A 17,807-nucleotide genomic window follows, 5' to 3' on the forward strand; every position below is an offset into this window, starting at 1 on the left:
CAGACTCTGAAAAAAGATGGAAAGAGACAACTGATGACCAAACCAGGACAGTGTTTTAAATGCAAGGGTAGCAGTGCCTGCTTGTCTCAGGCATATGGGCAAGGAGTGGGGCAAGGCGCACCTGGTGTGCATCGCAAACCTCTGCTGTGTGGGCTGGAAAGGTCATTACTCACCATCCACAAGCATATTCATCACACTTCGGAGCGAGCCCAAAAATCTTGGTGTTTGTCTAAATATTGGTTTGAGTAATCATGTAGGCTTGGATTCTGTCAAATATGGATGCAAACACCTCTGGAATGGTTTACCAGGCTGTGGTCCATGTCCTGCTTCCTGGTACTTGCAGTCTGACCCCAGCAACTGTACGATTCTATTAAATTAAATACCGTATAGTGACTTTGAAGCTGAGCTCCTCCCACTTTAAATCATTAGAGGATTGGTTTGATCAGAGCCTCTACTGACAATGGGTAGGAAAGCCCCAGCTTTCAAAATCCAGGGAAGAAAATGTGTGAGATACCTCAGCCATCTGGAGGAGAATCTTCACAATGCTCCACAACTTGAAATGCAGCCCGGGAGTATTGGCGCCAGTTCAGCTCAGCTTAGCTGAAATTCCTGTTGCCATACAGACTAAACAGGAACAGATCAGGGATGCTCATTAGAGACTCCACTTAAATATCTGACAAAATATCTTTACCTTACTTCAACAATTCCCAATGTAGTTTGAATTCTCTGGTTATTTCTGTATCTAGGAAAAACTCCATTGGCTTTCCCCAGATTCAGAGAAGTTTCCGCTTTGCCAGCCAGGGAGGTTGCTCCGTCTCTGCACCTGGTGGTGCAGCAAAGCTCAGTTTGAGGTTGGCCAGATGAAAAAAAGGAGAGGCATTCTTTCATCCTCACAGTGACGTCAGCTCATTAAGTACCTGGCTCCCGCTGAAAGGTCTGAGATGTACAACTTGGCTCAACGTGAAGAGTTCCAGGCCTAAGGTGAGTTATCAGATATTAACAGCGAGAAGCCATGTGAGAGTGCAAGAGAAGAAAGAACTGCCCAGAAAAGTCTGGGTTCCTCATTTCGCATTGTAATTTAATGCTAATAGGACTGTGACTGTGTTTCCTGCTGTAGGGATCTGTGACAGCAAGCAAATGGGGATCCAGGCTCTGCGACAGCAGCTGGTTGGGCTTATGTCTAGTTTTGGAACAAAGAAGAATCACCACAGAGGTTTGGAACAAAGAAGAATCACCATGGAGGTTTGGGTCCCAAAATTGCTTGAGATGCTTCACGTTTTGAGGTAACGCTGGGCTGCCTGTGCTGTGCCATGGAGGAGCGCAGTGGAGGTGACGGCATGGGCAGCACCATGGTGCCGGACAAGTTGAGGTTTATCTTCCCAGAACGGGGACAAAGTTGAGCGTGGCAGTGGTGCCAGGCATGGACTGGTTCTGTTCCTGAGGCACCTGATGGCTGCGGGTTCTGCTCCTGAGGATGCACCTTCTGCTTGGGTGGAGGTCACATATGCCACTGCTGGAGCATCTTATCAGGAGTGGCTGAGGGGACAGGGGTTGTTCAGCTTGGAGAAAGAGGAGGCTGAGAGGAGACCTCATCGCTTTCTACAATTGCCTGATAGGAGGATGCAGTGAGGTGGGTGCTGGTCTTTTCTCCCAAGTGACAGGTGACAGGATGAGAGGGAATGACTGCAAGCTGTGCCAGGAGAGGTTCAGATTGGCCATCAGGAAAATCTTTCCTGAAAGGGTGAAGCATTGGACATCAGGAAAAAAGTGAAGCATCAGAGCAGGCTGCACAGGGTGGTGTTGGAGTCTCCAGCCCTGGAGGTGTTCAAACCACACATAGACGTGGTGCTTCAGGACACGGTTCAGAGCGCACTGGACTGGATGATCGAGTCCAACTATACCGTTGGATGATGCACTTCCTTCTTGGGTGGAGGATGCTCCTTGGCTGGAGGATAACCCAATAGGTCTTGTCTAACCTAGTGACCCCATGACCCCCCAGCTCTTTCCCAGCTATACCGCTGCCCCGGCTCCTCCCCGTCCCGAGGGGGCGGGGCTAAGGGAGGGGGCGTGGCCGCTGCTGCGCGCTGTGTGCTGGAATGCGCTCCCCCACCCCGCCCGCCCCGCGCGCGCGCCCCGCAGCAGCAGCAGCAGCAGCAGCCGCGCGGCCGGGCGGCCTCGCGCCGCGGGTGAGTGCGCAGGGGACGGGCGGAGGGATACGATACGGCACGATAGGATGCGATGCGGCACGGCGCGCGCCAGGCGCTGTCCAGGGCTGATCGGCCGGGTGCTCAGTGTGTGTGTGCGTGCGTGCGTGCGGGTGGGTGTGTGGGGAGAGTGGGGCGGGGAGGGGGGATCAGCACCACGGCCAAGGGGCCGCGGAGGCGCCCGTCGCGCGCCGCGCCGGAAGCCGCCGCGCGCAGCCCCGCCCGGAACCGCGGCCCTTCAGCCGGTACCGGACCCGCTGCTTCCTCCTTTCCCCTCATCTCTGAGGCCCGGCCCTGCCTGACGAGGAGGAGGAGAACGAGGAGTCGCCTCCCGTGCCTGCAGGGCTCCCCCCACCTTTGTGTGGCCCGGCAGAAAATGGCCGCGTGCCCGGCTGGGAGGGCGGCGGGGGCCCGGCCCGGCCCGGCGGATGCGAAGGGGAGAGAAGCGCCAACCGGGCCGCGCCGCCCCCTTTTGTTGGGCCCTGAGGGGTCCCCCGGGCTTGAAGGCACCGGGCGGGGCCCAACCGCCCCTCTCCCTGTCGGGACCCCCGCCCGCCCCCCCGGGCCGAGGTTTAGGTCTCTGGTGTTACCTGGGCGCTGGGAGTGGAAGCAGGCGTCGAACTCGAGTGGTTACAGGTGTTTTCTTTTCTCTTCCAACAGAATCGCTACCATGGCAACTCAAGTTCTGGGACAGTCCGGTGGGAGCGGCCTCTTTCCCGGCGGTGCTAATATCGGTATGGCGTTGTCCAATGACATGTATGATTTGCACGACCTCTCTAAAGCTGAGCTGGCAGCTCCTCAGCTTATTATGTTGGCAAATGTTGCCTTGACGGGAGAAGTCAATGGCAACTGCTGCGATTACCTGGTTGGGGAAGAGAGGCAAATGGCAGAACTGACAACGGTGGGGGACAGCAACTTCTCAGACAGTGAGGGAGAAGGTATGGAAGATACTCATGCTGCAGAGAGTGACCACGAGACACCTGAAAATATGGAATTGGACTCTCTGGAAGGTCCTGGTGAGGAAACCCAAGGGGCAGCTTCTTGCTCCCCTGCTAAGACTCCCAATATGGATAAAGATATCTCATTGGAAGCACCAGGTACTCCAGAAAGTGTAGAGGACAAAAGTAAGAGCTTGAAGAGCAAACCATTTCGTTGCAAGCCTTGCCAGTACGAGGCAGAGTCTGAAGAGGAGTTTGTGCATCATATCAGGGTTCACAGTGCTAAGAAATTCTTCGTGGAAGAAAATGCAGAAAAGCAAGCCCAGGTGAAGGAGTCTGATGCTTGCACTGCGGAAGAGGTGGATTTTTCTAAGGGCCCAATCCGTTGTGATCGTTGTGGCTATAACACTAACAGATATGATCACTATCTGGCTCACTTGAAGCACCACAACAAAGCAGGGGAAAACGAAAGAGTCTACAAGTGTACGATATGCACTTATACTACTGTCAGTGAATATCACTGGAAGAAACACCTAAGAAATCATTTTCCCAGGAAAGTGTATACCTGCTCACAATGCTCCTATTTTTCAGACAGGAAGAACAATTATATTCAACATATTAGAACTCACACAGGTAAGTCTTCAATCCTTTTTGATTTAAGTGTGGTGAGACTACTGGGAAACTGATGAATTAAGCAAGCTAGAAGTCTTCTGTTTGCAGAGTTCGATCCACCCCAATAAAGCTCTGCGCTCCCTCCTTTTGGTGCTACCAGGTTGTAGCCTCATGGAAGTGTGGATCTGTCTGCAGAGATCCAGTCTGCAGTCCTACAAGACTGAGAAAATCTCTCCATGACAGGGGCCCAAGAGGAGATGAAAACCATAATGTTTAGTAATTCTAAGCTAATTTTTGAAGAGGGCATGACAAAGTGTTCTTGTGCTGATTGTCAGGGTCTACAGCATGAAACCCTGAGGTGCTGTATAAACAAAACAAGCAGGTTGACAAAAGGTGCCTAAATCACGTAAGTAGTTTTGAAAATTGTATGTTCAGACTGTGCTGAAACTTAAGTAAGCTGTAGAGAAGAAAGAGCTGATAGGCATATGTGAAGGAATCCTCCAACATCTACAAAGTTAGAGTAAGAGTTGAGTAGTGTTCCGAGAGACCTAATTCCTCTGGCTGTCCAGGGGCTTCCTTTTTTTCTAAGATCTGCATCACTGCAAAAGCCCAAAGTAGGCACATACTTCTCTTGGCCTATGCGAAGCCCACTGGCCCGACTTCCTTTCTTCTCCTAAAGAGATTTTTTAATCTCAAGAAGGACTAGGTCCCTTTCTACTCTAGTAGAGTCAGGAATCCAAGTCCAGGATGTCCAAGTGGAATCAGGACCATTGTGGGCATCTTTGTTGCTGCTCTCCTGTGAGCTGGGACCACAAGTGATTTAGGACCAGCCTTGCTTTGTATCAGAGAGCCTTGCTTTGTATCAGAGAGCCTCACCAGCCTCTTGCATGCAGAGTCCTGAAGCGTAGCCAGACTTGAGACTTTTAAGTCCGGGGCCAAAACCTGCAAGGCTATGTTCTAGCCACCTCACCACCTCGGACAGTGAGGTATTGTTGCTTTGCCTCCTTATCATTTCTGGGGAGGCAGGAGGGCAGTTCAGACCTTTTCTGCAGCTTCTCCCAAACTTTTATTTCTACCTTGTCAAGGCTTGCTGAGGAGAGGGCAGAGTTGCTGACCGTCTTTTAGTATGCTGACCTGACTGGGTTCCTCTTTATTGTAGGCTGTGCCAGCTGAGCAAAACGCTGGGGAATTTCTCCTTTGAAGCTCTGTTTTGTCACAGCAGTGACATGAATGGTCTGGAGGCTTCAGTTCAGTTGTCTGCAGCTGTCTGGGAGGGGAGGGCTGGACTCTGGCAGCCATGGGACTGGGCTTGCGCTCAAGTGTGCCGAAGTTTGTGTCGGTCAGCGTGCTTTAGTGCAGGTTTGGAGGGTCTGCTGGAAGTTTTGGTAGATGATGAAAACATATTCTTCTTTTGGCAATAGCCCTGTTGCTCACTGGATACCGTAAGTTCAAAATCAATCCTGTCTAAATATTTTTTCCTAAACAAGTAAACAAGGTTATTGTGAGAGGTGTGAGGAAGATGGTGTGGTTTATCCTTAAGCTTGTTTCCTTTGTGTGTATTGTGGGAAATAACAGGAAAGAGACCAGGTAAAAATGTCAAAATCATGGAATAAGTCATCCGGGGAACTCGTGGCCAAATATGAACCCATGCTGTGATGCTTGTCTGTTTTACATTTGTCTCGACTTTAAATTCATCTGTGCTTGTGTTTGTACATGACATTAACCCCCCCCCCCATCTCTGAGAGCTCTTGTTGAGTTTTGCAGGAACTAGCTGTTTTCTGAGGAAGCGCTCTGTTATCGCTGCGTTTGACTGATTTACCAGTGAACTGTATTAAAATACATTAAAAACAATAGCATGTTAAGCATGTAGGATATTGTCCAGTTCTCTTTTTTAATCAAGGTTTCTGGTTCTTTGATTTGCCGTGTATTTTCATTATTAATTATTCGTTATTAATATTCATTATTAAGCTGAAATGAGTGATTGTAATTATGATTCCAGCATTTTTTTTTTGTTCACCCTGGTAGTTGTTTCTTTGCTAGCTCTTACCTAGGAGTGAAGACTTTTCAGCCAGTTTTCACTTGATAAAAGTCTTTCAGATATGTTAGTAGACTCATTTAGGAATGTGCCTTGTTTCCAGTAATATTGATTTTTGTGGGGGAGAGTGTTTAAGCTAAAGGAAGAGTATTAGAAGAATGAACAAGCTACTGGCAGGTGGCTTTATACACCAGGCTGAAAGTTTCTTCTGATATTATGGTGTTATCAGTTGCCTTAAAAATACACAAACAAAACCACTGAACAAAAAAACCCCAACCAACCACCTCCACCCAAAAAAAAACAGAACCAAAAAAACCCAGAAAAAACATCCACGTGTACTTTATAGTCTTATAAGATTTCCAGACTGTTAACATAACAGTGCTGAATTGAATGAAAACTGTCTAAATAATACTAGAATACCTTTGGAATATAGTTTTCCCTTGAAACTTAAGAAAAATATTTATTGGGAAAAAAGATGAGAGGGATATATGTGTGTGTGTGTATATATATACAAAGAGTGCATTTTCTTCCTATTTTATGGGTTCAGAAAATTAAGAAGAAAGTAGGAATTGTTTGTTTCTTTAGTTTTCCTGATTGCTAATAGATTAAATATATTTGGGTAGATACTTTTTTTCTCTTTCTTGTTTTTTGGTGTGGGAAAACGCCTCCTTGCAGATAATTGGATTCTGCTGTGTTTGAGCCATCCAGTTTTCTGAAACACTGACTCTCTACAGAGTGCAGTTTCACGGGATCAAACACTCTGCTGCTGCTGGAGAAAGGCAGTCTGGGTTTTGTCCCCATGTCCTGGGACTGGTTGAATCAGGTCACTAACATGGCAGTAAAATATTCCTTTCCTCTTTCCAGGGTTGGTTTTCTGCTGATTAGTGAAATGAATCAACTTGTTAAGGACATGTACAAATGCCAGAGCCCATGGCCAGGAGCAGGGACAGGAGCTGCGTACTAGTACCTTGCATGGTGGGAGAAATACCAGTCGTCTGCATGTTTGGGAACCATGGGAAGGCCAGCAGAGGTTATCTGCTTGCTTGTTGCTTGCATCTGCGTTGGAAAGCAGGTGTCGGTGAACCTGCTCGGTACTGGAAGGTACCTTGCAGCTTGTGACAGTGCTTGTGTGGTGTGTGGTAGGCTGCTGATAAATATGGGGGACATTAGGCAGAGGCGAGGTTTAAGGACCTTGCCGATGGTCTTAAGCTTGTCAGCTGGGAGAGCTACTTCTGGAAGAGTCTGTCTGCTGCCCAGGAGGGCGTGGCTGGAGATGTTCGGGGAGATCCCTTTCTGCTGGTGGGGCAGAAAGGACCCTTTGTGTCAGGGCTAGATCCAGCTGGACACATGCTCGTTAGATGTGTTAAGCTAAGTTTTGACTTGATTTACCCTATCAACTATCCACACTGCTGATCCTGCAACTACACTACTTGCAAGACAGTGCAGCATTGTTCTTCAGTTTTTACGTTTTACTAGTTTGAAGCAATTTCTAGAAAGCTTAATTGAAAATCATCTGTAGGGCTATGTGAAAAAGACAGGTACTTCAGTCAGTCCCAGTGTTCAGTGCCTAGCTTTGAGCTGGCATTTTCTTAACGTTTTGGTTGTCATAAGAGATCTTTCTTGCTTGCCACTGTACTGGAAGTTTGGTGGAAGCAGTTTTGTTTCATACAAAACTTTTAATGGCATTAGAAGAAAAGCAGTATAAAGAGATCATCTTCAACTTGTAGGTCTGCCTGTTCATTTGCGTAATGTTAAGTGCCTGCTTAAGCTTTTGCTAGGTCAGGACTATTCTCTAGGTGTCTTGTGGAGAGGGTTTTTTTGTGGCTTGTTTGCATTTAATGACCCTGGAAAATTACAATAAAAATCCTTTAGGGAACAGCATTTTATGGAACAGCCCATACAATGTAGTCAGGCGTTTAATTCTCAAGTGGCAATAACACATTTTAATTGGTTGCGTTCATCATACTCTAAATCTAGTATGTTTTAGTGCCATGCCTATATAAAATACCTGAAAGAAAGCCTTTTCCGCATTCCTGATGTATAAGATAACTTTAAGGATATGAAACTTCAGGTAGTGAGAAGAAGACTGACTATTCCAGGACCTTTGGCCACATATTTTTAGACAGTAAGGAGTCATTTGAAAACAATTTCTTTAAAACAAAGGCCTACCTTTCTGTTGTAGGTGACTTAATGTTATTGTGTTTATTGCATCAATCTCCTCCCTGTCGAGGGAGGGAGGAGAGGTATGGTTGTTAGGGTGAATTTACCTTTAAACTGCTGATCTTATCAGGAATGATAGTCTGAGTGTTCCATGGTAGGAGGAAATGTGGGATTACTCTGCATTACAAAGACCACTTCTGCTGCTCTTTTGGCAAAGGCCTGCAGTGGACCAGCAGGTCAGATATTGGCAGGTGATGGTCTTTGCTGCTGCAGATAGAGCTATGCCTCTGAAAGCGAGCAAATAGCCTGTATGCAGGGCCTTTGCTGGTGTCAGGGTCTCAGTGATTTGGAGGGCACCTTGGTAGTGTGTGTCAACAGATGTAGCAAATGGTGTAGTGTAATTCTGACCATGACTTGAATAAATGTTGCAACCAAATAACTTTTCCTTTCCTAACTTGGCTGAGCTCTTTTGTTGGTGTAATCCACGCTAGACTAAAAAGTGGTTTTACAGCTTATGGTGGAGACAAGGCAGCCTACATCTCTCAGCTGTGCTAGCAGTTTGGGGCAGATAGCCCTGCTCCTTATCTGGATATGCCTAACAGATGTTAATTCCAAAACTGTCTGCCTTTATTTGGGGCTTGTCTTCACTTGAAAAGGATTTTCAAGGATCATTGTACTGCTAGTTAGACAAGCTAACTGTCCCTTGCGGAGGCCTGATTTATGGCAGGTTAGTTTCCATTCGTTATCCGGAAACAATAACTCTGCAGGCAGAGGGATTTGAGTCTTCAAAATAAATGTTGCTGCTACACTTGAGCTTTTGCTAGCAGCAGAGTTGTGCTGAGCAGGGCATTGTGCTTTACTACACTCCAAGCTAATTTCACTCTGCCAATAAAACTTTGGAAGTAGAGATCCAGTCTCTATCTGTGCTTGTGATCCAGCAAATGCGGGTCTGCACTGAATGGCTGGTTGGTTCCCTTCTTAATCCAAAGTATGCATGGGTTTCAGGTAAGGTGTTATGTGAAGCGAGAACATTTCTGGTTTCTTACAGGGTCTGTGTCTCTTGTGCATGTTTTGAGTGCTGGGAGAAAATACTGTAGGAAGGTCAGCTCTGGTGGCTTAGGGCTTCCTAAAGGTGGCTTTCCTCATCACCTTTTGCCTGAGGTTACGTCTGTCCCCAGATGGACATGAGGATGTGCCTCTCTCGTATTCTGCCCCTTCACTAGCCGCATTCATGGGGCATGACACGATGCATTAGTCCAAATTGGGCATATGCTATGTTTCTCACTGTGGCCCTTTACTGAGAGATAATGTGTCCTCAAACACAGCTTGGGGATCTGTGACGGCCTCTTGTGTCTGGCTCGGTAACCAAGTCTGGGAATCAGCTGTATTTCAGTGACTAATTTGCTGTTTGTTTTTTGCAGGGGAGCGACCCTATCAATGTGCTATGTGTCCTTATTCCAGCTCTCAGAAGACCCATTTAACCAGGCACATGCGCACCCACTCAGGTTGGTAAGCGGGAAGCAGCAGCATGACTCGGGAAAAGGGAATGGCTCAGACTCAAAGCAGGGTTGAGGTTGAGGGGACCTCTGGAGGTCATGTGGTTCAGCCTCCCTGCAAGCAGGGCCATTTACCACAGGCTGCTATTTCTGTGTGAGATGTCATCTCATCCAGTACAGCCTGAGCTGTAGCTCCTATTTTAACAGGGAAAGTTGTCTTTACCTGCTGAGGAAATGCTAAGTCATGAATAAAAATTATAATAGGGGAATTAGCTTTTTCTTTCCCGTTTATTTTCCAGGATGTATTCTGAGCTTCATAGAGCTACTCTAGTAATCTGTTAGCGTATAGAACATTGTGATGATACAGGAGCAGATTCTTGTCTTCTCCTTGCTGCTGTACTTCAGATCAGTGAAGCTGTGAAAATGTTGAGCAGTTGGGAATCTCCCCTGTGATGTCTGCTCTCATCTCATTCAGGGGTTCTGAGGGAACCCTTAGCTTTTCTTTAGTATTACTGAAAGATGCAAAATAGCTTCTGCTTATGGCAAGGAGACATGGAGGAGAAAAGAGCAAACTCAGAGGGTGTTCATCAGTCACTCAGATGCATGGCACTAAAAGTGAAATTAGTAATTTTCACAAGCCTTTATTTCCTATCACTGGTCATAAGCTGTGGTGTTACAAACATCTCCTGCTCTCTTTTTCTTGCAAATCTCTTTTTTTAAAATGAGTTAATAGCATCTTTGTGATTTTTATCAGCACAGGTATGCAAGTCGCAAGCACAGTTGTACTTTGTGACCCTCCTGGGGGAGCTCAGGTTGATCTCAGTCTGTGCTTTTGGTTTGCTAATATTTGAATTGACCACACCTAGATGAATTCCTACTCCTAGCAAACAGTAGTGAAAGTTTTGTTTCAGTTTCAATAGATGAGACTATTAATTGAAACCAGAAGGCAGGCAATTTTAGGTGTAGTGAAGGGGGCTGTGGATAGATCCAAATAGCCAGCTTTAAAATGACAGATGTGCCAGTATTTTGGTTTAAGAATTTTGTGAATGAAGTATTTAGCCTCCAGAAACAAAAATCATTTTTGGCTGAACGCCTGGGCTAAATGTGAATTTGCAAATGGTTTGGTCAATACTGAGCCTAGAAAGAATTTCGTGAACACCTTAACCTTTGTCTGTGCAAGGAAGTCTCAAATCTGAGGGAGATGAGGAGTGGGACCTGCCCTTAGCTATTAAAGGTCTGGGAGGGAGAATGTGAGCTGTGCTGACAGAAGTGGGAGTGCACATGGGACTCTTGCTATCAAGAGTGTTTATTAATAGCTTGTGTAACTTCTGTTGCATGTCTTGCTGCATTGCCCAGGCAGCTGAACCTTTTCTGTGGCAGTTTCTGAACTCCTGCAGTTTACAGGCTGGCCTTTTCAGGCAGACTGGTGGTGTTGAAACTTTTCTTCAGATGTCAGGCAGTGACTGACAGTGATTTAGAGCCTGCTTCACAACCACGGCTGTATTCTTAGCCATCTTGGTGCATGTCCTTTCCACTTATGCAACAAAATCCCAGGATTTAGTAGAGGTGATGGACACAAACTTCATGTACAACCTTTGAGTTACCTTCTTGCAACCACCTCTGAGCATTTGTGCAGGTATAACAGCTTGTTCAGGTGCTTGTCAGAGAGAGGCTGTTCTTGTCCTCACTCAGTGTAACATGGAACTGTTCCTTGAAACGTAGGTGATAAAGGTACTTTGCTGCAGCAGCGTGCACTAAGCAGAATGTTTCAGGAACGCTTCTGCAAGAGTCATTGCAAAACTGTAAGTGCAGATTTCATGATGGTGTTGGACTGCATCTGGTTGACTTGCCGAGAGTATCCTGCAGCCAGTACGTCCTATGTTTGGGACAGCGAACTGAATTATCAGAGGTAGAGATTGTCTGAGCGGTGTGCCCCTTCCACATGCTTTGGGTTTTGCTAGCTTTCTTCCTCTCATTTCCTTTTCAATGCAAACATGAAGTATGCTAAATCTGTGTAAAGTTGGACTTTTTGTAAACGTTTTGTGAAACTGCTATTTATCAAATGTTACATTTCCATTTTTCTACAATGCATTCAATGGACCAGTTGGGTATGGATTCCATTTGGTAATATTACTGTAGAGAGATCTCTGCCGGTATGTATGCATAGCCAGAACCTGTGACGTTGTTACTGCTTGTTTGGTTTTGGATCCCCTTCCTCCCAACCCTTGCCCCTTCTCTCTTCTATTGTATTTTGTTTTTGGTGTCTTGTGAATGTGTTCGTGCCTTGTGGATTTCTTATGTTGACTTTACTTAATTTTAAAGGCGCATGGGTAATTTTCTTTTCTTTTTTTTAGTTTCATATTTCTGTATCTGTATTAGTGAGAACTGATTCCTCCCCCACCCCCCTGCACTTGATAATCACCATCATTCCCTTCCGCCCTTCCTCCCTTAGGTGAGAAGCCATTCAAATGTGATCAGTGCAGCTATGTGGCCTCAAACCAGCATGAAGTAACTCGTCATGCAAGACAGGTTCACAACGGGCCGAAGCCTCTGACTTGCCCACACTGTGACTACAAAACAGCTGATCGCAGCAATTTCAAAAAGCACGTTGAGCTTCACGTCAATCCACGGCAGTTTCTCTGCCCCGTTTGTGATTACGCAGCATCTAAAAAATGTAACCTGCAGTATCACATTAAGTCCAGGCATCCTGATTGTTCTGACATCACCATGGATGTTTCAAAGGTGAAGCTACGGACTAAAAAGAGCGAAGCTGACTTTCCTGAAAGCATTAATGACAAAGTGGAGAAGGAGCAGATGAAAGGGGATTCAGCTGCAAAGAAAAGTGAGAAAGTTGTGAAAGTGGAGAGAAAAGATAGTTTGGCAAAGGAAAAGAAGCTGATCGGCAATGTTTCTGCAGGCCAGGTGACAACCAGAAGTCGGAAATCGGCTTTAGAAAACAAGGAGGTAGATGTTAAAACTGAGAAAAATACTGAGAAAACATGTAAAACAAAGAAGATCAAAAGAAAGGCAGGGGCTGAAGTAACTTCCTTAAAACAAGAGCCTGCAAATGATACCTCAACAGTAACAAAAAAGAAAAAAAAAGTAGAAACAAAACCCAGAGACTGCCAAGAACCTCAAAAAAGTGATGCTGTATCAGAGGAGGAGTCTAAAAAGCAAAATTCTTGCCTCAAGAAAAATAGAAAAAAGAAAGCTCTGAAAAATAAGCATGGTAAGAAAAGCAGTAAACTTGATCAGGAGAAGATTGAGGATGAGGAAATGCCAGATGAGTGTCCTATGACAGAAGAAGATGGATGTGTGAAGCCTGAAGCTGAGGGCAGCGACCAGAAGGAGCAAGATCCCACTGACACAGTGGGATTAAATGACAATGGTGGCCATGCCATCAAGGGGGAGAGCACTGATCCCAAAGGAAACTGCGTACAAGAGCCAGGGCAGCTTTGTTTGCCAGCTCAGGATGCAAACACAGGAGCTGTGGTAGAGGACCAAGAAATGCCTGCTGCAGCAGGAGAGAGTGAAGACACTGTTGGTGAAAGAGAGGAGGAAAGAAAGGCTGACAGAGGGCAAGATGCTTTCCCTGAGGAATGTTCCCATGCAGTGTCTTCTGAAAAAAGCCTGGATGTGCCCATGGATGTGGTACCAGATCTGGCACCTGAGAAGGAGCCAGAGGAAACCTGTGTGGCAGAAACTGTGAGTAACTCAGCTCCAATGGACCTGACTAAGACATGCCTGCCAGCAACAGAGCCAACGGGAGATGCCATACCGGCAACCACGCCCCCAGAAGGGTGTACACGAAGTCCTAAAGTAGCTCTGGCCTTATCATCTCCAGATAACACAGCAGTGAATGAATCTCAGGAAATGGATGAGGATGAGGGCATCCACAGCCATGAAGGCAGTGACATAAGCGACAACATATCAGAGGGAAGCGATGACTCGGGGTTAAATGGTGCTCGCTCTGTACAAGAGGAAACAAGTCCAAAGACATCACAAGGAGCTGCAGACACCATAGCAGCTAGGGAGCACTATGTGTGCATTTTTTGTGACCGCTCATTTAAAAAGGAAGGTGAATACAGCAAGCACCTCAATCGCCACTTAGTCAATGTGTATTATCTTGAGAAGGCAACAAAAGGTCAGGAGTAGAAATAGGTGTGCTTTGGGAGGATCTTCTTTTGTAAAATCTTATACAGCTTATGTACAGATATTGTAGATTTTTTTTTTTTCTAAGCACGGTTTGCTTTAGTGTCTGCCTTGGTTTGGTTTTTGGTTTTGTTTTTTCTTTTTTAAGGTTGAAAATATTTTTTGACAACTTCTTGTGTATCAGTGAACTCATTAACTATTGGACCTCTTCATTAGAGAAGGCAGATGGGGTGTATGAGGCTGTGTCCTGTAAAGTCAGTCGAAGCTTCTAGTCTATAAGCTTACGCAATTCATTTTTAAATTGAGTTTTAGGAACAAGACTGTAGCTAACAATACACAGGTTGGATGGAGCTATTGGCATTAGTTGCTTTTTGTTCTAGCAGCCAACTCCTCCTCTCTCTCTCCCCTCTTCCCTTCCCCATTTATTTTAGTTCTTGGTGTGTTTTCATGTTCATAGTGTTAAACTACTTGATGTTTTTTTCTACCAGGAAGATAGCTTCTATTACACAAAAGAGCACTTTGTAAAAGAAATCAAAGTTGGCTAGTGTCGAGCAGAACTGCTTAAGATGATTATAATTGTAAACATACATTTCAGATCCCCTAAGCGTCAACAGTGAGCCAAAATTTGGGAGTAGTCCTTCCAACTTTTGATTGGAGAATCTCTGTCTTGATTAATATCTTGATGACTATGATATATAATTGGCTTTGTTGTGGGGGAACAAGTTTGTTATTTTTAATTTCTGCTTTTTTTTTTTTTGATTGTGCTTTAAGGGCTTAAAATATTGCACATTGTTTTTGATTTTTACCTATGCAGTTTAATCCTCTAGGAATAGCGCTTGTGCAGTACATGTACACTTTATATATGCATGTTTGGGTTTGTTTGCAAGTTTGTTTTTTTTAATTTGGAAACATTCAGATTTGTTGCTTACCATGGGGACAGTTTTCTGGGATGGTTTTCTGTGATGCTCTTGACTGCAGATTTTTCTTGTTTTCCTGGGGTATTGTTAGTTGTGCGCAAAGTTGCTGAAATGATGAAGTGCTTGGCTATCTATTTCTGACTAACTTTAAGATTGTAAAGTTCTTCAGCAAAAGAATACCAATGCAATTTCAAAACACTATTTTATAGGATTTGTTTTGTCATGGAAATGCCACTTCTGATATTCTGAATACACATAAGGAATCAGCAGACAGGAAAATACTTGCTCTCGATGGAAACAGTCTGCAGATTCTGCATGTCCAGATGATGATTATTTTTTTTTTCCTACTCTTTTCCTTTCTGTGGTGGGCAGCAGTCAAACTTCATGAGCTTAAGAAAGTAAAATAATAGCACTGATAGAAGTGTGGTTCATCAAAAAATAACATCTTGCCATCATAAATAAAAATTGGGGTAAGTCAAGTGGTAAGCAACAAACCTGGCATTCCCAACAAACTGTAGAAATTCTTGCTCTTTATTCATTCAGGCTGCATTGAATAACATCATCCTGCTTTGAGACACACATAAGTGCTCAGGTTGCCATCTCAGGTCTACGTGCAAGAAATGTCATACCAGGAGGTTTTGATTCTAAACAGGTTTAATTTCTGGCACACACAAACTCAAAGGGGATTGCATGCTTATAGCTTGTAAGTGACGAAGTGTAAAAACAACCCAAACCAACAGGGGAAAAAACAAAACCCTCCAGTCCCATCTGTGCACTCTTCTGATGGTCTTCCGCTGCCTTTCCAGTGGGAAAATATGTAGCATTCAAGCTTCTCTGGTTGTCAACTCCAAAGAAGCAAATTTGGAGGCAGGTGTTATTTGGACAGTGGAGTTGAGGAGTTCAGACAGCATTTGTCAGAGCACTTTACAGCAAATGCCCTCAGTGTAAGCTCTGCAATGAACCCTATTCTTCTGTGTGTGTCCCCACAGCATCTTCCCCTCCAAACAAACCCACTGCCTTGAATGAATAGAGAGCAACAATGCTACATTGCTTCTGCTTTTGGGAGATTGGTAATAGGAGGCCAAAGATTTGAGAGGGATGGCATCCCTCATGGCAGAAATAAATTGTATAATATACAGTGAGTTTTTGTTTGCTTAGATAGTGTTCAATCCTTACCTTGGCTGCGACAATCATTGGCAACTGAAGATCAAGTTGCAACTATATTTATGTTAAACATTACAAAAATAAACCTAGTTGAATTGTTTTCCTAAACAACTGGTTGTAATGGCCTTAGATGTATAATTTCTCCTTCGTAATAGGGTTTCCTCTATATATAATTGTTGCCACCACTCGTGAGCGATGTGAGCAGATGCTGGGAATTCCAGTACTGTGTAGAGGTTTTACAGCTCCCTTTATATCCTTGTGAAGAACCTTTGCCATCTTGTGAGAGACTTCAAGGACTTCAGCTATATTCAAATAAACTTGTGGACTGGCCTGATGATTTTTCTGGTTTGTCTACAAGTTAAAGTAATGGTATTGACTGACTTTAAATCTCTCTCTATGAGATAAAAACAAAGATGTGGTTCTGTGAGATACTCTGCTGCGTGTTTTTGGGAAGTGGTCAAGGTTTCAATGCTTGATCTGACGTGAACTCTTTGAAGATGACAGTTGGCTCCTGTTCAGCAGTGTTTCTTACCACAAGATTAGGAACTGAAAATAAATTATTAATGTATTAAGAAGAAAAATTGATTCTTTCTGAGACCCATCAACCTGAAATACCTAATGTTGGTGTAGAACTGTGTTGGAATTCTCTGCTTGCTTAAGACCAAGGTTTGGGAGTACGTTATGGTAAAGCAACAAGGATGTAATGCATTACGTGTACCTAAAATGTTAGACATTGCTAATCTTGAGTATTTGAGGGGTGTTGCAGTTCAGGTAATCCACTGTATATGGTGGTCTTACATTGCTGTATCTCCCTTTAAACAATGCCTTTTTTTTGGTCTTTTTCAATATTCTTAAATTATTTTGTGTTGTTTTTGCCAATGCTAGCGTTTTTGTGTTTCTTGGCAATAATACCTGTAAGAGTGTTCAACCTCTGCGTGGTTGGAGGGATCAGCACACCAACACCCCTGCGCTGCCAGCCCTCGGTTGAGCAACGTGGAGTTTTGGGCTTTTGCATCTGTACACTCAAATTAACTGCCCTGAGAAATGATCTAGAAGTGGGTAGCTAGGCATTAATAATAATCCTTGGTATTATAATTGCTGTTTCTGGATTTTGATGATCTAGGCTGAAACTTTAGTTGTTTGAAGAAGAATGTTTAACAACTGACAGGCCAGTTAAGATATGGTAATGTCATTGATTTCAGCAGATTTAATTGACTTCAACAGATTTAATGTAGCTGAAAGGTATTAAATCAAATTCAAGAGTTTTCTTGAATGTCAGTTGTGTAGATATGTGGCATGCATATTATATTAATCCAAATAGCTGATGGAATTGTTTTATGTGTACATATATTTTCCCCCCTCTAAAATTACACTAGATAACAAACTTTTGTAAGCTGGCATGGAACATGTTTATGATGTTTAGTTGCACCATGTTTGATGCTTTTACAGTGCAATACTTGTATTCTCTGAATTAAACCAAAGGTAATTTTTTTTCATGCTCTCTCTACTGTAGTGCATGACAGTCTTTTCTACGTTTGTAATAGATGTAAAACAAGCCAGATCGTACATCCTGTTTTTACCTGAAACATGTATAAGAAGTCTTTTGTCCAAAATGTAGTATAAAGTTAAACTAAATTGCATTATATTAACCCTTACAAGTGTATTTTCCTAAGCATAGTTATGATTAAATAAACTTTATTAAGGAACTTGCAGCTTCTTTCTCCCACTTATTAAGGGCTATGAAAGCCATTTGTAACTAAAGGCAGGAGCAGTGCAAGCACCGTTGACAAAGCTCCTCAAGATCTCAAGCCAGCGCAGTCGAGGGGTGCCAGTACATCAGGGCTGTCTGTGTGCACACGCAGACTTGACTGGAGACAGGGACCACAGCTCCAGAAACGCCACCTTTTTCCATTTCAACATTTCCCTGTCCCCTTCAGTGAGGGCAGGGCACAAGGTGGGAGATGCCTGCATACAGATGAGGTTCAGACTTAATGCTGGACCAGTTTGTGACTTGGCAGGACAGGCCCAGTGGGTGTGAAATGTTTACTGCCTGCTGTGTGAGAAGAAATGCTGCTTCAGGGAAGCTGCAATTTTTCAGTTGGAGTTTCAGAGGTAATGCAGGTGGCAGT

The 17,807-nt window shown here is 44.4% G+C and overlaps 1 protein-coding gene across 2 annotated transcripts; it reads left to right on the top strand.

Annotated features, from left to right (window-relative positions):
• Positions 1–2,077: 2,077 nt before the first annotated feature.
• Positions 2,078–17,373, top strand: REST (RE1 silencing transcription factor). 2 transcript variants are annotated; one of them, XM_054065619.1, is made up of 4 exons: positions 2,078–2,186; positions 2,865–3,775; positions 9,371–9,454; positions 11,898–17,373. In XM_054065619.1, exons 2-4 carry the CDS (start codon positions 2,875–2,877, stop codon positions 13,598–13,600), a joined length of 2,688 nt encoding a protein of 895 aa, XP_053921594.1. In that variant the 5' UTR covers positions 2,078–2,186; positions 2,865–2,874; the 3' UTR covers positions 13,601–17,373. The 2 variants fall into 2 exon arrangements, with proteins under 2 accessions (XP_053921594.1, XP_053921596.1); XM_054065621.1 differs by lacking the exon at positions 2,078–2,186 and adding an exon at positions 2,396–2,449.
• Positions 17,374–17,807: the final 434 nt, after the last annotated feature.

The sequence above is a fragment of the Cuculus canorus genome, chromosome 4 (assembly GCF_017976375.1).
Source record: "Cuculus canorus isolate bCucCan1 chromosome 4, bCucCan1.pri, whole genome shotgun sequence".
Lineage (NCBI taxonomy): Eukaryota > Metazoa > Chordata > Aves > Cuculiformes > Cuculidae > Cuculus > Cuculus canorus.